General features: G+C 34.0%; 3 protein-coding genes and 1 long non-coding RNA gene across 4 annotated transcripts; 2 read left to right on the forward strand and 2 right to left on the reverse strand.

Moving 5' to 3' along the window:
• The first annotated feature begins 381 nt into the window (after positions 1-381).
• Positions 382-1783, forward strand: LOC122312751 (glycine--tRNA ligase, mitochondrial 1-like). Its single transcript, XM_043127411.1, has 6 exons — positions 382-387; positions 490-549; positions 696-776; positions 851-1014; positions 1083-1255; positions 1539-1783. The coding sequence occupies exons 1-6, from the start codon at positions 382-384 to the stop codon at positions 1781-1783; spliced, it is 729 nt and encodes a 242-aa protein (XP_042983345.1).
• A 2161-nt stretch (positions 1784-3944) lies between these two features.
• Positions 3945-5990, forward strand: LOC122314116 (geraniol 8-hydroxylase-like). Its single transcript, XM_043129524.1, has 2 exons — positions 3945-5033; positions 5146-5990. Exons 1-2 carry the CDS (start codon positions 4146-4148, stop codon positions 5749-5751), a joined length of 1494 nt encoding a protein of 497 aa, XP_042985458.1. The 5' UTR covers positions 3945-4145; the 3' UTR covers positions 5752-5990.
• A 504-nt stretch (positions 5991-6494) lies between these two features.
• Positions 6495-9977, reverse strand: LOC122312509 (phosphatidylinositol transfer protein 3-like). Its single transcript, XM_043127145.1, has 6 exons — positions 9548-9977; positions 8602-8854; positions 8470-8506; positions 7557-7662; positions 7215-7325; positions 6495-6839 (listed from the first exon to the last, which is right to left on the reverse strand). Exons 1-6 carry the CDS (start codon positions 9680-9682, stop codon positions 6723-6725), a joined length of 759 nt encoding a protein of 252 aa, XP_042983079.1. The 5' UTR covers positions 9683-9977; the 3' UTR covers positions 6495-6722.
• On the reverse strand, positions 6880-7208 carry LOC122312510. Its single transcript, XR_006243201.1, has 2 exons — positions 6958-7208; positions 6880-6917 (listed from the first exon to the last, which is right to left on the reverse strand). It is a non-coding gene; the product is annotated as an uncharacterized LOC122312510 (long non-coding RNA).
• Positions 9978-22007: the final 12030 nt, after the last annotated feature.

Consider the following 22007-nt stretch of genomic DNA (forward strand, 5'->3'; position numbering starts at 1 on the left):
CTGAGAGTTTTTATTTAGGCGTTGTGTCGTGGAGTAGAAAACGGGTTGCCTTTCCCAATAGACTCAGAAATCATAAGCATAACCCCAACTTAGAAATCATAAAATTGTGCAATAATAGCCTAGAAATTGGAAACCCAGCTCAGAAATCATAAGCACAACCCAACTCAGAAATCATAAAATCGTGCAATAATATAGATCTCGGGTGCAATAATTAGACTATAACACAAGATGTTTTGTTCACTCCAATCACTATATATTATGATGAGATGGAATAATATTTATGAATAATATCGATAATTTAATTTCATTTTGGCACATTGTTATTGATAAAGCTTGCTAATGGGATATGAGCCTCCTCCATTTTTATTGTAATAAGTAAGAATGCTTGTAAGAATACTTTTGTCGTCCAGCAGCTAACAAGATATCTGCTATAGTCTCAAGGCATAAAACAACATTCGTGTGGAGTATTGATTAATTGATGTTTGACAGGAGAAAAGTGGTGTCCCTCTTGTGGCTCAGGAAAAATTCCCAGAACCCAGAGAAGTGGGGGTAGTTCTTTTCTCAATTAGCCATAATCACTTTCGTTATCAATTCCATAAGCACAAGTGCATGACCTATCTTGCAAGACAACACTCTTTTAATTCACCTGCCTGATGTTGGCTAACATTACTTTGAATGATGGTGTATAATTCCAGAAACTAGTGATCAATCCAGTCAAAAAAGAGCTGGGACTTGCATTCAAGGGGAACCAAAAAATGGTGGTCGAAGCTTTGGAGGTAAATATTTAATAGCCATCTTTTGGCTAGGCAAGATTTCTAGAAAATGTAATCATTTGCTTTCTTCATTTTAGGCAATGAATGAAAAAGAAGCTTTGGAAATGAAGGCTGCTTTAGAATCCAAAGGAGAGAGTGAATTTCATGTGGGCACTCTTGGAAAAAACGTTACCATTAAGAAGAACATGGTTGCAATTTCAAAGGAGATAAAGAAAGAACACCATAGAGTTTCACACCATCTGTAATCGAGCCATCTTTTGGCATAGGGAGGATAATATTTTGCCTCTTTGAACACTCTTTCTATACAAGGCCGAGTAAAGCTGGGGATGAACAATTAAATGTGTTCCTTTTTCCGCCTCTTGTAGCACCTATTAAATGCACGGTTTTCCCACTTGTTCAGCAACAATATTATGAGGAGGTGGCAAAAGTCATCTCCCAATCATTGACTACGGCTGGAAACTCACATAAGGTTGACATTACAGGTATTTTGCCTTTTCACTAATTTGCTTTGGCTGTTATAAGGGATGATTGGGTCACGGGGTAAACGTGTGAAGACTGGGGCCTTGGTATCGGTATGCTCAACCTTCTGTCTTGATCACATTTGTTTATGTTCAAGCTGTCTTGTCTTTGTTTTGCAATTACTCCAGTTACCATGAAAGCTCTGATAGTTTGCCTTAAAAAAAACTACAATATGTAAAATGCTGTCTTATGCACATATGTATGTGCTTCTTACTGATTATCTGCGCGCTTGAATAATGTTTACAGGGACTTCAATCGGTAAACGATATGCAAGAACCGATGAACTTGGTCATGGTGTACCATTTGCAAGCACTGTTGATTCAACATCCTCCGTGACAATTCGGGAGAGGGACAGCAAGGATCAGGTCCGTGTTAGTGTAGAAGAGGCAGCGTCTGTTGTAAAGGAGGTGACCGATGGACGGAGAACATGGACAGATGTTTGGTCTACTTTCCCCCATCATTCCTCTGGATCCGTCGAGGCAGATGAGTGAAGTTGGATCGTGATGCCGACGCGAACAACCTTTCGAGTGACACCTATTGTTTAGATTGTTCAGCCAGATCCTTCGCTTCATACATACTGCTAGCAAATCCTTTTGCATTGTGACGCGCAACCGTAAGATTTATGGAAAATTATATAGGTATTTACCTAGCAGATTCCAGCATGTTCATGTTTCTCCTGGCAATGTGCTTTGTACCGTATGTCAATGCTGCCATTCCTTGCTATGCACAACTTGATGAATATTGGGCGACGGGGGAACTTCAGAAAAAGAATTTTACCCGCGAGATGGAAAGTGAATTAACTTGATGACATTACATACCATAAAAATGTTGTAATACGCTTAACTTCAGTATTAGACAGTTCTAATAAACTTCGTTCAGTTAAGCCGTGCACCGCCTTCGAAATTTCCTGTCCTTTCCCTGAATCAGAGAAGTGAAAACGTTGTCGTGTCACTCTAGTCGGTCAGAGAGCGGTGGCACAATACTACACGTTGAGTGCCTCCGTGGCGGCATTCTGGGCTCTTATCTTCCGTAGGCTGTGTGTGTGTGTGTGTGTGTCTCTGTCTGTGTTTCTGGTCGGCGAAAGCGTAGGCAACAACGACATTTGCGATCAAGAAGGAGAAGAAGATGCTGAGAGTTGCAGGGAGGAGACTCTCGTCAATGGTACCGAGGGCAATTCCGGTGCTCCCCTCTCGCCATCTGCTTATAAACAACCCCGACTCTGGTACATCCTCCAATTGGGTATTCTTATATCTTTGAAGATTTCCTCGTTTGCTTTCAGGATAAAATATAAAACTTTAAAAATTTGTCAAAGTTTTCGTACGGTGAACAGTTTTACAAAAGAAAAATTTTATATATAAATTCACACAACACACCATATTTTTATTACTATTTTATTTTATTAAATATTTAGCATCTAGATAATAAATAAATAAAAATTCAATTAGTTTAAAAACATAAACCTAAAAATAGATAAATACTTCAATGCTATTTAGTGATTTTGAAACCACTGACAGAATCCTCTCTGACATCTGACAGATCCCACCACATTAAATAAAGAGAAATTAAAAACTAAGGTTCTATTTAGTTATTTGAAGAAATGTTTTAAATAATAATTAATAAAATATTTTTATAATATAATTTTTTAATATTAATTTTATATTAAAATTTAAAAAAATTTTAATGATGAATTGAGATGAAAGTTTTAATTTTATCTAACCAATCCGGACCTAAAAGGGAAAAAGAATTCGAAATAATTCTGCTTCTGTGAACAGTAACAAACTAGTTTGATCAACAGTTATGCTAGCCACTTTCAACGGTATTTTTCAGAATAAAATACTATAAAAATTAAATAAAATACTTGTGTGGGTCCCACCCCATTAAATACTATAAAAAAATCAAAATAATTTCATCTCATCTCATCTTTATAAATAAATATACATTTCATCTTATCTTTTTATGAAAAATTCTATATACTATATTACTATCATACTTATATTTAACTAATTAAAATATAATACATTTATTACTATTAATTAATTATTTTTTATAATTTTTTTTATAATCAAATAATAATAAATACATCACATTATTTATAATAAAATATAAATAAAATATATAATATTATTTCTTTTTAATTAATCTAGTACAAATATTAATATACAGTACAACGAAATTCGATCTCATCTAACAAATTCCTATCATTTCATTTTCTCAAATGAAGCCGTGACTTAAAGGTAGATAGTTGACTTCCACCTCTTACGAGGTGGATACGAAGCGTATTGTTGTCCACCATCAAAATTTTATCACATCTCAAAATTTCTATCGCATTTCATTTTCCTAAATGATAGTGATAGATTACTATTCTAATACCATCTATTTATTATCTAAATTTATTTTAAGTTTTTTTATTTTTTATTATTTGTTATAGTATTTTTTTAACATCTTTATTCATTAAAAAAATTAAAAATATATATATAACTTTACTAATATAAATTTCATTAATTATTAAGTAAAATAAAAAATAAAAATATTTAAATAAAAATAAATAAATAATAATATGATAATAACTCTCGTTATTCATAAATGAAGCCGTGACTTACGAGGCAGAAAGTCGACTTCACCTCTTACGAGGTGGGTGGGTAAGAGGTGGCAATGCCAATAAATGACGTTTGCGTTTCCCATCCACATCCCACTTCTCAAGTCCTCCTAAATCATATCAGGGAAACTTGGCTCCTGCAAACACTGGAAGCATTGTTCAAGTTTTGTTTTCCTTCGTCTATGGAGGAAGAATAGTTGTCTGGTTTTCTCTATCTTTGTTATTTCCACTCTGATCAGGTTACATAATTAGGAAATATGGATTTGTATAGCACTTTGCTATGTTTTTGCTTCACTTGGGTTATCTTCCAAGCCTTCCGCATAACTCGAAGCACTGCAATTTCGAAAAAGCTTCCACCTGGTCCAAAACCATTTCCAATACTCGGAAACCTCTTGGATTTGGGTGACAAACCCCACAAGTCGCTAGCCAAGCTTGCCCAGATTCATGGCCCCATAATGAGCCTAAAGCTAGGCCAAGTAACAACAATAATCATTTCTTCGGCAGAGATGGCAAAAGAAGTTCTTCAAACGCATGATCAATTGCTGTCCAACCGCACAATCCCGGACACAGTTCGAGCCCACAAACAGGATGAGTTTGGCTTGCCATGGATACCAATTTCTACCCGGTGGAGGAACCTTCGCAAGATCTGCAATGACCAGCTATTCTCCAACAAAGCACTCGATGCCAACCAAAATATCCGAGGCATGAAATTGCAAGAGCTCCTTGTCGAGACTCGTCAAAGCAGCCTATCCGGCGATGCAGTAGAGATTGGTAAGGCGGCTTTCAAGACTGCGCTTAATCTGTTATCGAACACTGTTTTTTCAGTGGATTTGGCCGATCTGAATTCTGACACAGCTAGAGAGTTCAAGGAGATTGTCTGGAATGTCATGACAGAGGCAGGGAAACCCAACCTTGCTGATTATTTCGCTCTGCTTAAGAAGATCGACCCTCAACGGGCAAGGCAGCGCATGACAGTTTACTTTGGGAAGCTGATGCATCTCTTTGACCACATGATTAGCCAACGATTGCATGAGAGAAAGGTGGCTGGTTCTGCTAAGTGCAATGATATGTTAGATACCCTTCTCAACATCAGCGAAAAGAACAGTGAGGAGATGGACAAAACTAAGATAGAACATTTGTTTTTGGTAATTATTACTCTCAATTCTGGTTGAAATTTCTTTTAAATACTCATACATTTGATCAATATGGTTTGTGATCTACAAAGAATTTTCTAAAATTCTCTTTTTGCTGGATTAGGATCTATTTATTGCAGGCACTGAGACAACTTCAGCCACACTGGAATGGGCAATGGCAGAACTACTCCACAACCCAGTGGCATTGTCAAAAGCCCAAGCAGAGCTGGAACAAGTTATTGGCAGAGGCAACCCTGTAGAGGAATCGGATATTACGCGATTACCTTACTTACAAGCCATCGTCAAAGAAACATTTAGATTGCACCCAGTTGTTCCACTTTTACTACCCAGGAAAGCAAAAGCAGACGCTGAAATTAATGGTTACACAATTCCAAAGGGTGCACAAGTCCTAGTGAATGCGTGGGCCATAGGTCGAGACCCAAGTATATGCGACAATGCAAATTCATTTATGCCAGAGAGGTTCTTAGGGTTGGAAATTGATGTTAAAGGCCGGAACTTTGAGCTTATACCCTTTGGTGGCGGAAGGAGAATATGTCCTGGTTTGCCATTGGCAATAAGAATGTTGCACTTGATGTTAGGTTCTCTTGTCCACAATTTCGATTGGAAGCTTGAAGAAGGGATAAAAAGCGAGGATATGAGTATGGAAGATAAGTTTGCCTTAACTTTACAGATTGCTCATCCGCTAAGAGCCATTCCTATTCCAGTCTAAAGCTGCACAGAAGAATTTTCTTGGTTTTGGTGGAAGGACCGTCCCCCTCCCTTGCAATCTAAAGCTACGTAGGGAACCGTGTTTTTGTTTTGTTTGATGTACTCGCACTTTGGTATTTTCTATCTAATAAAACATATATTTTCTTTGTGCTCTGTAGTACTGTATACAAGGAAAACTGTTCCGGATGATTTCGTGTAATACATTATATTAATTTTATAATAAAAATAATTTTATAATCTTATATGTTATATAAAATTACGTCAATTTTTTTTATTTACTTTTATAAAAGATTCAAACATCTTTCCATTTGGATCAGAGAAACTTGTAACGTGGTAGTTCAAGAAAACACCATTATTAAAAGTTTGAACGTTTCATATGTAATCTTCTTGTTTTATTATGGGTTTATCCTCCCTGAATTGCCTAGTAGGTTAGCGTCAAAAATCTAATATTTTATCTTTTATTGAACATTATTTTTAGTCATTTATGATCCTGTCAATTCTGTTTAGAGTTTTGTTATATACAAATAAAATATCGTAATAATCTACATATCAATATTGATTCATTCATATTCATATTCAAATTTTTTAGTATTATTTTTAATAAAATTTACTTTTTAACTAATCACATTAGATTAATATATATATCAATACATATTTATACTTATAATTAGATTTTTCTTTTTTCTTTTCGTTCAACCTCTCATGCCATCCCCTACTGTTGCCTGACGCATCTAGAAACTGTCATCAACAGGAATTCTCGAATTATCTTCATTTCTTTTTGTCACAGTTGCACAGAACATGCTGAAGAATAAAAATGTATGATCTCAAATATTGGTGTGACAGGCCAAATATATATACTCTCTGGCTTAGGAATTTTGAAAAGAAAACAGATTTTCCAGATCTATGTTGTGTCAGCTGAAACAGCTAAGCCGACAAGTAATAGAGAGAGAGAAACCCCGTTAGTTGAAAATTTTATGCATCTTGGATAGGGACTAATGGTAGTGGGCCTCCGTACGTATCTGGCAGTTGGCTCTCATCAATCTCATTCAGCAGAGTAGATCTCAGACTTTTGTTCTCAACAAAAATTATCTGTAAACACACATTTTTGACGCATAAACAGTCAGATTAGTTGATGACACAATCAACACCAGTGGGCTTCCTCTGTACCTTTTGGATAACCCATGCTTTTAACCATTTAAAAGACTACAAAAATATCCGTCTGACTTTCTGATAATATTGATCAAGGCTGAAAGTTTTGATACTTTGACCGATCATTCAAGGTGGTAACTTTCTTTTCTATCAGAATCATATGATTTTGTCGATTGCACTGATGCCAAGATTAAATGCATCAAATAGTGATGGTATGAATATTTGGAACTGTAACATAATAGTTTCTGTGTCCAGTGGTTAATTTGCATGCATGAATATGCATTTTCTTGCAAGAAAGGACATCCCATGCTTTACCTTCTTTTTAGTTTTGCTGTCAATGAATGGGTAAACCGCTTTCCATGCCGTCATGAATAAGTAAGGTACATGGACTATGAATAACTTGCCTAGCCTCTCTGGGTAACAATCCTGTCATTAAAAAACCAAATTGCTAAAATTAAGCTTTTTTTAATCATTGCCTATATATATTATATACATATACTCATAAAAGAATTTATATATATATGGATTATCATGCACAGCTGAAATCAAAGTCCCACTAATGGAATGGTGGAATCAATGAATCATTGACGCCAAGTGTATTTACTCATTTATAAGTTGTAGCAATAACATGGCATCTTAGAAGTGGGAGGATCAAACCTGCAAGATTGAGAGAGCTGCCAGATATCCTCGTATGTCACTGTTAGAGTATCCCCATCCTTTAAGATCTCCAATGCACACAAACTTCTCCTGTCCTCCTGGCATTCTGAAAGACCAAGACCACATGCATAAGTCGCAGTCCATGATTCAAAGCTCTTACACTCAGAACCAAACCATAACTTAAAAGGAGGTTAGCTAGCTCAATAGCACAACTTTATGTGGTTTGGTAAAACTTATTAAAGACAACTCTGGGTTGGGGATGTTCAAATTTCTGCCCCACCCAAAGCGAAGCCAAAAAAGGCAAAATTTCAACCCGTTGGCCCAGATCCAATCCGACAATTCCCAACTCAGCTCAGATCAATAGTCTCTGATCTCTGGATCAACGGAAGGGAACAAATTGAATCAGAAGAACATCCCTAACTCCAGGGTCTGTTTGGTTTAGAAAGCAGAGGATTGAGGAAATATGTCTAGAGTTCACAGCACCTTCTTGCTTAAACCACGACTTATTCTTTGAAATTATCATGTAAACCATTCTCCAAATGCAGGGAAGCTGCTTTCTTTCTTTAATCTTTCTTACATTTTTTAGATTACATCAAAGGAGGCTGCTTTCTAGGAGATAGATAGGTTGTCAACATACACATGTTATCCATCTTGTCTTATCCATCTCTTCTGATAATAGAGCCTCAAATGACATGGCATATCGACTTAGAGATTAAACGATTCTTCACAGACAAAGATATCCCCTCTCCAGGGAAATCTTTGACCCATACAAGTTGAAAAACATATCATCTCAACTTTAAAGATAAAATGATTCTTCAAAGACAATGATACCCCCTCTGTAGGGATATCTTTCACCCATAAATATGGTGAAACAGATGTTTAACGTCTTGATAGGGATGGGAGAGAAAGTTACCTGGAACATATTTTGTCTAGAGTGTAGACCACAAAACCTGCAGAAGATTCACCAGGTCCTATTTTCAGCATGGAGAATTTCAAATGATTTGAGTGAAATCCAATTTGCTAGAGTTTCAAAGTCATAACATACGCTTGAACTCCTCTATGTTGTTTTGCTTATGCCTGCCGCCAAAGACAACTACTATGGGGCGTCCATTCTTATCCAGGCCTTGCATAAACATCTTGTTATGGGCAAGTTCGTTTGGAATCTCCGATGCCCCTATGGAGCCATTAGGAACGAATTTCTGCCTCCAGCTCAGGTACTTCAGGAATAGGTTAGAAGCCTTCTCAATGTCTAAATCACGAGCACGCAGAAATCTCCTGATCATGAAATTGTCCACTTCCTGCAAAACAAAAACAATCCATATAATCCAGGAAAATAAATTATGTTCAAATAAATATAAACACAAATTGTAACATGAACAAATATACGAGCTTTAACGTACAAATCAATTCTACTAACAAACAAGGTTATTGAATCTAAATAAAGCATCGCATTGGCCTCTTTGTTTTCCTTGAGCTGAGACTCATACTTACAAGGATATTTTTCTAACCGTGTGAGTTTAAAGTCCAATTGTGAGCATCATATTGCAATTTTTTCAGTTTATGAGGTCCTTCTAATTATAATAAGACTGTCACATCTTAATTGAAACAGGTTTCTGGAAAAATATAGTAAAAGAATAAAAAAGGTATGTCAAACATTTGGGATCCAAAGTAAACGATCTTAGCTAAGTTCAACCTTCAGGTTTAAGTTTAACCCCGCGCAACCTCATTCTATTATTCTGAGAGACGGGTCAAAAGATTAAACATTTGTGTGCCATATTAAGCATATCATTCCTTAATTTAAACACCCGAATCCCTTCAGTTGTACAACGTAATAACTCTTAATTTGCCTCTTTTTCATCACGATAGACACAGCACCACTAAACCCAGAAATAATTTAGCTTCAAAACAGGAACAGTAATAACCATCCAAACAACAAACTATCCGATGCTAACGAAAAAGGCAACGAAAGGTCGAAAAGAAAAGGGTGGGACCTTGGCAGAGGGATCTTCTGCTTCGACGAGCGCCCTCATGATGCTCACTTTGTTTTGCTCAATCTCATTGCTTTCCATTTTCAAGCTGCTATCTTGCAGCTCATTTGCTTCCACCCCGTTTTCTAACAACTCCATTATTCTCTATTAATATCTCCCCCTTACCAAACACGCACTCTTCCCTCAACCAAACCCAACACAGACGCCTACCTCTCTCTCTCTCTCTCTCATTAAGAAACTAGACAGAGAGAACATTGAAGAATGAGTGCATACAGTCGAGCTGATTCGGACTCACGGGATCTAACGGAATTTAGAGTTCCCATTGAAATTAAACCGTCGGTGTTTCGAGAGGGTCGTGAGTCGCGGGCTGAAAAGTCCACCACAAGAATTGTAAATATTTTCAAAGTTAAAACAGGTCTCCAATATTGACTCTGACATTGCAATGGTTGGTGTTGAAAATACGCCACTACTTTACTTTTGGCTCCTCTACGAGCGGAGCAACCTCTCTCCCAATAAGGTGGGTCCCCTCCCCTGAATCTCTTTTCATCCTGCGGCCTATCAAAGAAGGAATTGTAACGTAACCTCCTTTTTTATTTAAATAAAATAAAAAATATATATTTTTTAGAAAATTAAAAAATAGAAAATAATATTTCATAAGTTTTAAAAAAACGTATATATACAAATAAGATTAAAAAAAAGGGTAACAATGACTTATTTTAAGCAACAATAATTATTTTATAATAAACTATTTTCCCAGAAAATATATATGCTTTCTAATTTGTTTTTTTAAAATAAAGTTCATTTTTTTAAGACATTTTTTTTTAAATGACTTTGAATAGTTATACTTATTTCGGAAAATATTTTGTTCTTTCAATTTCTCTTAATAATTAACTTATTTATCGAGTATTTTAGGTCTTTTTTTTTTTTTAGAAGCGATAGATTAATGACTGTTTTGGTTACACAATGTCACAAACTCAAAGTATCTCGTCTCATCTTATATAATTATTATAATTTTTTAAAATTTTCACAAAAAATATAATAAAAAATTCAAAAACTTTTTTAAATTTTAAAACAAAATTAATATTAAAAAATTATACTACAATAATATTTTATTTAATTTTTAACAAAACATCTCATCTAAAATATGTAACCAAACAATAACTATAATTTTTATGCTAATTTTTTTGATAGAAGGGGTAGATTATAATCTTTAATAATTTGAAGAGATAATTATGGTAATGGATTGTTTGGAGGATGATTGTAAATTAAATACTAGTTTAAACTTGAAAGAGAATTTGTATATTTTCTCCAAATTCAATAGAGATGTGGATTGAAGTCAACCGCTGAATTAGCTGCCAGCCTGCCATTAGAAAGGGGGCAACTTCCATGATTGCAGTAATGGCCGACAAGTACAGTTAAATTAACACCATTAATGGAAGACTACAGCTGATGCCATAAATGGATACAGACTATGATACGTTTAAATTTTTATTTTACTTATTTATAACATTTTCTTGAGATTTTTTGCAACTTAGGTGACGTTTGTAAGTTGGTTTAAAAGAATTCAATTCAGTCTAATTTTAAATTAAATTTAATATTTAAATATTTAATTCTTAAATCATTAAATTTATATTAACTCAAAATTTCTTTACACATAGAACCAATAATTTTTTTCAACTGCACGCATCTTTACACACAAAATTTATTACTTTTTTTAATTTTTTATAAATATATCTAAACTCATCTTAACATTTAAATACATCTAAATTTATTTTAGTTTGACTATACAAAACTTATTACTATTTATAAAAAACTCAAATAATTTCAACTTAATTGAACATCCAAACGGGCCTTACATTTTGAAATTTTTTTAGAAAAATGCTAAAGTCACATGTCCCTGCAGAGAATTTAGAAAAATTATTAGGTATTTTAGAGTATAGATAACTTATATAGTAGTCTTAACCTATAATCATATGTAATGTAATTAAAATCATTAACATAAATTTTAATTTTAATTATCATGACACTATTTATATTAATATGTTTTGATGACTGAAAAAATGGTTATTATATTATCAAATTGGTCATGCTGTGTAGACTCAATGGTGAAACCAAACATTTTTCTGTGTAATGCCAACTTTTCTAGCATGCAACATTTATGTAAAATAAAAATAAAAATAAATCTTAAGCTTAATTCCATTGTACATTGTAAGATTATAACTCTACATCAAAGTTACATATTGGTAAAATTATCTTATTTAAAGAAAGCTTTTATTTCGAAAAAAAAAGGATTTATAATTTAGCATATACATATAAAAATAAAATTCTAAAATACCCAACTTATCATCCATTGAGATTTCTTATGACAGTATTTCATGGAATAATATTCATCCATATCATTTTTTTAATGACATTTTTAGAGATTCGATAAAATCTAATGTGATTTTTTGTAAGCTCATCTTTCATTCTAGTATGTAAGCTAGTTTATACAAGTTTTATACAAAAGTCTAAATATTTGGTGATACATTAAATATTGGGTGGTAGCCTCAAATGGGATTTTTTCAGTTAAGAGTGCTTATTTTGTTGCTTATGAGTTACAGAGTATGCATAAGGGGCAGTCTTCTAATGCTTCGGGGTTGGAGGCTCAATGGAAAAAGATTTGGGGTTTGCAGGTCCCAGGGAAAGTAAAACAAGTGTTATGGAAAGCTCTTAATGATATTCTACCTACAAAGACTGTGCTGGTTAAAAAACAGGTTTTGCAAGATCGCTTGTGTCCTATCTGTACTAGAGAGGAGGAATCCGTCTTGCATGTATTATGGACATGTCCTGCAGCAACTGATGTATGGGAGGACTCATCTAGTCCTGTGAAGAAATGGCATTCAGATTTTGTGGATTTTTCTGATTTATGGGGCAACTTGTCTATGAAACTCGAGGGACAGCACTTGGAACAAGTTGCAGTAGTCTGTCATAAGCTGTGGGCTAGACGAAACAGATGGGTGTTTGAACAAATCTTCCAAGATCTAGCTTCTCTTTTTATGGCTGCTTTGAATGAGCTTGAAATTTTCCAGGCAGCAGGTAGTATACAACAACAGCACAATTCTGCAGCAGCAGCAATTTTCTGCAGCAGGAAGTATACAGCAGCAGCAAAATTCTGCTGCTGCAATTCAGCAGCAGCAACTTTCTGCAGCAGGTAGTATACAGCAGCAGCAAAATTCTGCAGCAGCAGTTCAACAGCAGCAATTTTCTGTAGTAGGTAGTATACAGCAGCAGCCAAATTCTGCAGTAGCAGTTCAGCAGCAACAACTTTCTGTAGCAGCAGGCCAGCAGCGAGTAGAGGTCCACACCATGTGGTCACCAGCAAGAGAGCCTTTTTATAAACTTAATTTTGATGCCTTTTATTCAGCAGATAGTAATTGCATGGGGATTGGGATTGTTTTGAGAGATGGAAGGGGTGATATAGAGGTGGTTCTGGCTGCACCAAAGACTCATGTTCCTTCAGCTTTTCATGCAGAATGCTATGCCTTGTTAAGAGCTATGCAACTGTGTAGAGAATTGGGTTTTTCACACATGGTGTTCGAAGGTGATGCAAAACAGGTCATTGATTGTGTTACTGGCAAGTGCTCGGATTGTTCTTGGAAGGGGCAGCTTGTAGAAGACATCCAATTCCTGTTGAATGGGCAGGCCAATTGGAAGGTTTCATTTACTAAAAGGGGGGGCAATCACACAGCTCATGCTGCTGCACACTTGGCTAAGTTTCTAAATTCCGAATGTATGTGGATTGAGGAGGGTCCTAGTGAGGTTATGGAAGTTGTATTGAGGGACAAAAATTATATTATTTCTTGATGGATAAATGAAATTATGTTTTCATTCAAAAAAAAAAAAAAGTATATAATACCCAAATAGATATTTTCTTGCCTAGTGAAATTTAATAGATAAAAGCTCACAACTATTCTTCCATACAAAAGATCAATCCTAAATTATTCTTCTAGTATTTATTTCACTTTGGATTTCATTTTAAGAAATTTAATATGATATAAACAAGAACTTTGGGTTTTATATTAATAAGTTTATTATTATCATGAATTTGGTTTTAATTTTAAGTTTTCTTTTAGAATCTACCCATCAAATTGAAAGAATTGTTGTGGGCAAAGAAATTAATTTTGAATGGACTAGATCATAGTAAATAGGAGAAACTTGGAGATGAACTTTTCCATGTATATACAGATTTTAGAAAATTTTGGAGATTACACCAGGGTTGTAATTTTTTATTTTTGGGGTTGGGAGGGGGGTGGAATTTATATATTTAGAATTTTGAGGAAAAAATTAGGCGAGATTTTAATTATTAAAATTTTTTTAGGGGCCATGGCCACCCGTATCTATAACTTGGCTCCATCATTGTGTAGACTATAGAGCACACCATCTATTTTATTTAAGAATAATTTTATATATAATTTTAAAGTGCGTAAATATCGTATAATTGATTTTAAAAAAAAATTGAATTTATTATTAAAAAATTAATTTTTTTTATATAAATTTCATGTTTTATTTATTTATTTCAAATACGTAGCGGTTGCTCAATTCACAATTATAAATATTTTTTTTATTTAAATAATAAAATTTAATTTATAAAATTTAAATTTTAAATTAAATTATTTCACGTAAATATTTTACTCAATATAATTTATATAAATAGAATTTTTCTCAAAAGAATTGGGTTGGGGAGTATTAACTATTAAGCATGGGCGCGGAAACCTCCATGCTTGATGTGAATGAGATCAGTTTCCAGGTGTAAGATAGGTGGGGCTCGGAGCTTGGGTTCTGTTTCAACCAATTTTCGACACGGTATTTAGCCCCAGTCCTGGCCCGGATTCGGATTTATACGTACGAGTCAGCCCAGAAAAGTAGGAGAGATCGAGCGAGGCAGTCTGGCAGAGAGAGTTAAGATTCAAGACACACAGGCAGTCTGCAGAGAGTTAGGCGCTGCTAAGTCTAACAGATAATAAGATGAGAAGAGATAAAATATTTTAAATGATACTAAATAAAATATTATTATAATATAATTTTTAAATATTAATTTTATATTAAAATTTAAAAAAGTTAAATTATTTATTATATTTTGTATTAAAATTTAAAAAAGATGTAATGATGAATTAAAATGAGATGAGATGAGATTTTTAAGTTTAATTAACAGACCTTAAGATTCGAGACACACGGGCCTCCAAAAGCACAATGCTGCTGCTGAGAAAGATTACTAGTGCATTCAATCAATAGTATAAATTATATTTAAATATTTTTAAAAAATAAAAAAATATATATCAATACTAGGACTGTTCATATGGGCCGGATTTTATCCGGCCCGGCCCGGAATCCGGTTTTACCGGATTGCAAAATCCGGACCTATGCGGTCCGGGTACAGATTTAAAATTTGGGTATCGGATTAAAAACCCGGTATCCGGTTCCGTTATCTGCCCCTCCATTCTAATCTCTCTCTCTCTCTCTCTCTCTCTCTCTCTCTCTCTCTCTCTCTCTCTCTCTCTCTCTCTCTCTCTCTCGTTCATCTTCGCCTTATTCTCTCTCCCTCAGCAGGTGTGTAAACGATGCCCTCCATCACATCCCATGCAGTACATTGACGTTAAGTAGAAGCAAACTGGCTCCATCACATCCCAAGTAGCGCACAAAGACATAGGCCTCTTTGTCAATGGCCGTGTGACGCCCCCAAATTCCGTTTGGGATCAGACGGACATTTGAAGCGTCGAGACATGCAACACAAGGTTACCTGCCCCCGTTCATGACATATAAGATGCAATATTCCTAACATGCATCTAACAATATGCAATATTCGCAGCGGATAAATTTTTTCTTTAGCAATACTATGCACCAAATTGAAAATATCTCAAATGCTTAAAACATACTTCATACATAAAAACCAATTGAACAACTAAGATCACAACACTAGTCCAAAATAGTTATGATCCAAAAGTACTGGAGATGCAACTCCATCGTACAAGTAGTAATTTAACTACTATATTAACATTAACGACGCACCGTCGTTCAGTTGATTGTGTCTAGTTGGTCAGCTCATGATCCTCATTCAGGTCCTGTAACAAGATCTACCATTCGGGAGGAATGGTAGTTGGGACTACCACTGTGAGATTTGATTACAAATCTCAGTAAGTTAACAAAAAACTTCCACACATGCTAATGATGCATGGATGACAGTAAAAGCATAAATGCATAATCAAATTCATAAGTAATTAAAGCATAACTTGGCGTACAACATAGCATAATTGACATAACTTAAATTGAAACATGAACTGAACTTGACTTGACATGAACTTGATCTGAAACTTGACTTAACATGAAAAATACATACTCCACAGTTGTTGTGACCCCATGTATTCTACGTGTAAATACATACTCCACAGTTGTTGTGGCCCCATGTATTCTACACAAACTTGACTTAACATGAAAAATACATACTCCACAGTTGTTGTGGCCCCATGTATTCTACGTGTAAATACATACTCCACAGTTGTTGTGGCCCCATATATTCTACACAAACTTGACTTAACATGAAAAATACATACTCCACAGTTGTTGTGGCCCCATGTATTCTACACAAACTTGACTTAACATGAAAAATACATACTCCACAGTTGTTGTGCCCCCATGTATTCTACGTGTAAATACATACTCCACAGTTGTTGTGGCCCCATGTATTCTACGGAAACTTATTCTTTAACTGTTTAAATACATACTCCACAGTTGTTGTAGCCCCATGTATTCTACGTGACACAATTGCTGTGTCTCACGTAGTGTATGCGTCACAATTGCTGTGACCCCATACATAAGTAATCAAGATGAAACGTGACTGGAATACGAAATGACTGAAGCCCTGACGTAACATAACGTGACTTGAATATAACTTGAAATACATGACCAACTTGAGATAGAAATATTTCGTAACATTGCATAACATATAATAGACAACATATTTAACATGACATATTTGCAACAGTGAATATTAAATGACTTGACATACATGTAATAGATGACATACTTAGCATGACGTACTTGTAAAGTACAGTAATACATGACAGAATATATTATGTAACAGATAAAAATTGACGACAGAATAAATTCTGTATAATAGACAATTACGTGATAACTTGGCATGTCATGACATATATGATAACATACATACATACACTGTAGTTCCTTTACTTAGCACACATACACAGTAGACTGCTAGTAAGTTAAAAGCTAACTTACCTCGATCTCTGCGTTTCTTATAAAACTTCAAGTGCGATCACGAGAAACTGTAATTAGTGATTCTAAAAATTAGAACTAAATCATTAATAATTTGAAATATGGAAAATACTAACTTAAAGAATAAAATTTTCATTTTACTCTCTACATGTGGGAAAATGACCGTTTTACCCATAACTTAAGGATTTTGCATACTAGTTCCAAAAGTTTCCAAAATTTACATTCTTCATGTAAATTTTATCCTAAACTTAAATATCAACTCAGAAAAATTTAAAACAAAACACAACTATGAAGAACACACTATGGCTTAAACATCCATAGGCCATTTCCCGTGATTTTTGTTGCAATTCCTTCCAACTTCAAAACTCATCCTTAAACCAAAATTTTGCAACAAACATCTTCCAATCCTAAGTTCAAAACCATACTTAAAACATTCATTTAAAAAAAAACTAATAATTAACACCAAACTTTTTTATAAAAAGATCCAAGCACTTGAATCACAAGTTTTGACCTTAAATCAAAACATCTACAAGAATTTCAAAAATCAAATCTTACTTCTAACATATTCATAATATCATCCTAACATCAACCATTCTTTAAATTATCAAACTAAAGTCACCAAAATCACAAAATAACATTTGGAGGTTTTGGTTTTACACTTAGTCCAAAAACAGAAACTTTTTTCTTAACTAGTTTTGATAAATCTCTTGATCTATGACTTATAAATATATGATCTTCAAACCAAACCATTACATGGTTTAAAAAGATGTCCTAAAACATATACAAGCTTCTAATTCAAAATCACATGGTTAGAAATTAACCAAAACATAAATTTAGCCAAGAATATCCACACTTTGGCTTATTTGAATATCTCTTTGCATAAAATTTCATATCTTTGAAACTAACATCAAATATCTTCAAAATAATAATATAACATGTATATAAGATGTTTAGGATCCTCCAATAAAATTATCAAAGTCATTAGAATAGGTTTAGACCACCAAAGAGTTAAACTTTCTCAAAACAGAAACTGTTTTTCCTCTTCCAGTTTCTAAGTTTCTAAATCTAAGAAAATATTTCATCAAAACATTTAATCATGTAAAAATCCTCAACCAATAGTCATATATACATGTTAACAATACTCCATAAAAATTTCGGATCAATATCTATCCATTAGCTTGGTCAAAAACTCCAAACTATAACATATTCTCCAGTTTACCTCCCAGAATGACCTTTCTATAGTTTATACAATATTTGACTGACCAAATGATCTTCAAATGGGACAAATAAGATATCCATGTAAACTAGACTCAAAAATTAACAACTTATATGAATGAGACTTTATGATTAAACACTTACAACAGCTTCGAAATTGGCGTGCAAAATACCTCCTAAAAACTGTCCGAGAGAGAGTGTTTGATATTCTTTCAATGGAAAGTGTAAATGAAGATAATTTCATGAGGAGAGGTGGCTGGAGATAATTATGGATGAGATATGGAAGAGATGAGGCTGGAGTTGAGAGTTGAGTGTAGTTTTCTCCTACCCAAAATATCTATAAAAGATTATCTCATAATATTCTATCCAATAGTATCTACAAAAAATCAACTTAAGATATTTTTATCTAATAATATATATAAAAATCAACTCAAAATATTTTTACCCAATAATATTCATGAAAATTACCTCAAGATATTTTTTTTTATCCAATAATATCTACAGTTTTGAACAGACGTTTTGTCCGAAAATATGAAAAAATGTTATTGTGCCATAAGACTTTAAATAGCTCTCCGAGTCTAATGGCACAAACTATAATACATTTTGACACTTCTAACTATCTCCAATAATCAAAAACACACTTCTGATACCATAGTAAATAATAACACTAACTATGTAGTTAGACAAAAACCTATACGATTAATGGATTCGTGAAAACTTATGGGGTTTTCACGAGATTTCTAAAGTTAATAGAAATTTCACAATTGAATTTCTAGCGGGCTGTTACAGGCCGCCTTCTGCTTCTCCATCTCCTCCAGCTCCTTTTGTCGCCGGTGACCCGAATTGGCTCCCGCTAGAGGAATCAAAGGTTTTGTTATCTGCAATCAAAGGTTTTGATATACATTAATTGAAAACCTTGATGAGAAAATATGGGATTTGTTTATAGCTTTTTGAGAATTAGATATATCCCCCTTCATGGCCTATTCTCCTGTTCCGAAAATTCATCCATTCTCAGTTAAGTTGTAGCTGCTAAATTAATTCTCCATTTTCCCTTGATTCCCAAAATGAAGAAATGGACAAATAGAAAGAAAGCAGAAATTTTTACCTGCTCAGGCCTTAGGAAGACAGCGTTTTCCAAGACGATTACGGTTCCATTGTGACAGGGGTTGGGATCGATGGAGGCTTTGTTAGGAGAGGGTGGCTCCAAACCACAGAGGACAAAGAAACACAGGAATTGGCGAGGGTTTGGGCGGAGGCCTTGGTTATATTGAAGAGACGCCGAGCTAGAGTCTTCCTGAACGCCATGGATCGTACAGAAGTGAGGAAGAGTTGAAGTGCTGTTCGACATACAGGGGAAACTGCTCCTGAGGCTTATTTGCGCACGCGAGGAGATGACGAAAAGTTTTCTTAAACTACTCTCGTTTGTTCATTTTAACGTTTGAACCAAAATATTTTGATCGTGATTTTTCTTAAAAGATCTTTAATATATATAGGTTTTTATTAAAAAAAATTATGCTTTTAAACCCCAAATACAGCAAAAAAAAAAAAAAAAAAAACGGTTTCAATCTGAAACCCGGAATCCGGGTTTTACAAAACCCGGGTTCATCCGGGTTCCGGCCCGGATCTGACCCGGGCTAACCCGGTTTGGGTTCCAGCCCGGATTTCAAATCCGGGTTCCGGGTTGGGTATACCTGAATTTCCGGATCGGAACCTGGATGAACAGCCCTAATCAATACACTTAAAATTATTTTCTTAATTAACAAATAAATAAATAACTTGCCCAGCGGTATAATATAGCAGTACAAATTAGGAGACAAACTAGATTTTTCCTGTTTTTATATTTTTGTTTTTAAGATTTTTTAAACATTTAAAAAAATTACAAATGTAGACTAAAAAACACTTCTTCAATTATTAAATAATAAATAAATAAAAATGGGTAACTTCTCTTGGTCCATTTTCCAGCCCAAAATTGTTTTTGTTTTTATTTTTATATTTACTACGTGTAAATTTTATTTTCTAAGCAACTTCATTTTAAAATTAAAATTAAAATAAAATAAAAATAATAATAATTACAATTATGAATACGTAAACTGTCATATAATTACTTAAAAATAATAATAAATGCGAACCCACTTAATTTTGAGTTTCAGACACTCTAATGAGGAAAATAAAAATAAAAATAAAAAACGAGACAGCAACTTTTAGTTTCGGACCCAAATTACTTGGCCAAATTATGGGCAAATTTATTTATTTATTTTTATGAATAGTTGTGATGGTAAACTTGGTCAATGTTTCGAAATTAAATATTCTATTATGTTTTATCATTTGAAATTTTTTTATAAGAAAAATAATATTTACAGTCGTAAAATAGTATCATGTAAACTTTTTTAAAAGAGTGAATAAATACAAAACCTATTTAATAAAAAATTAACTTTTTAATAATAGATCTTACTTTTTATCAAAAAAATTATGTGATATTAGTATACTTTATAATTATATACAACATTACTCTTTACACAAAATGTGGGTTAAATGGGTCCGAATTCAATTGAAAACATACGCAAATAAAATGAGAGCATGTATGGTCAAATTTAGGCTATATTTGGTTAGTGCCAAACATGGCCTTAAAGTCGAATGAGATAATTTTAATAATTTTCTGCCCCTCGAGTATACGAGCTAACTCTTAAGACTTGTTTGGACGCATATCGAATTTTTAAAATTTTATTTTTAAATATCACTCAATTATAAAATATTTTTTTTATTTTAAATTTTAAATTTTTTGTTTAATTATTATTTAAATATAAAAATCTATACAACTTTGGGTGATGCTATATCAACCGAGAATCCACCCATCATATAAATTTTTGTTTTCCAAATATTGTTCAAACACCTTAAACATGTTTTAAAAAAAATAAATTTTACAAAGTTATTAAAAAACACTTCATTAACCAATGGCTTAGTTTGGATTGAGAAATACTCTCATCCTCATCTCATCTCAATATTATAACGTTCACATCAAATATAACAAGCAATTCAACTTTTTAAAATTTTAAAATAATAATAATATTAAAAAATAATATTTCAATAGTATTTTATTTAACTTTTAACTTTTATTTTAATTTACTATCTAAATCTAACTATTTTTTTTTTTAAAGTACGATTGGTAGATTTGGTACCTACTCTCGGTGGGTATTCTCGATAGGACTAGAATTTTCCATGCAACCTTTACTAACTTCAAAATAAGGATAATTGTTGATGTTGTGTTTCGTAGCCCGAGCTCTATAGAAGCCCAACATCGGAACCTACAATCAAGAAGAAATGAGAGCTTCAAGGTGGTATAGGGCACCTATGATACTAAAGTTAGTGGGCAATTCTCATGGTTGCTATGAAGAGTAAGGGAGTAAAGTATACATAAGGAGAATTGGAAAAAGAAGTAGAAGTCCCCCTGTCAGTGAGGGTATGGGTATTTATACCTTAGTCGAGGCTTGATCAACGAGAGAGATCATGAGTTGTCAGTCTGTACTTGGTCAAACCTATTGTCAACCTCCTTGCCAGGCAACAGTGTGTCGAGGTATGGTCGTGCCAACCACTGGCATCCCAGAGAGTTTCGAGGTGGTATAGGGCACCTACGATACTAAAGTTAGTGGGCAATTCTCATGGTTGCTATGAAGAGTAAGGGAGTAAAGTATATAGAAGGAGAATTGGAAAAAGAAGTAGAAGTGCCCCTGTCAGTGAGGGTATGGGTATTTATACCTTGGTCGAGGCTCGATCAACAAGAGAGATCGTGAGTTGTCAGTCTGTACTTGGTCAGACCTATTGTCAACCTCCTTGCCAAGCAACAGTGTGTCAAGGCATGGTCGTGCCAACCACTGGCATCCTAGAGAGCACGTCGTTGCGTGCCTGCCCTCCCGAAGAGCATTAAATGTGGCGTGGTTCCCTAACCATGGTGTGCTCGTCTTTGTATCCCATTTAATGTGAC

This window comes from Carya illinoinensis, chromosome 6 (genome assembly GCF_018687715.1).
Source record: "Carya illinoinensis cultivar Pawnee chromosome 6, C.illinoinensisPawnee_v1, whole genome shotgun sequence".
Classification (NCBI taxonomy): domain Eukaryota; kingdom Viridiplantae; phylum Streptophyta; class Magnoliopsida; order Fagales; family Juglandaceae; genus Carya; species Carya illinoinensis.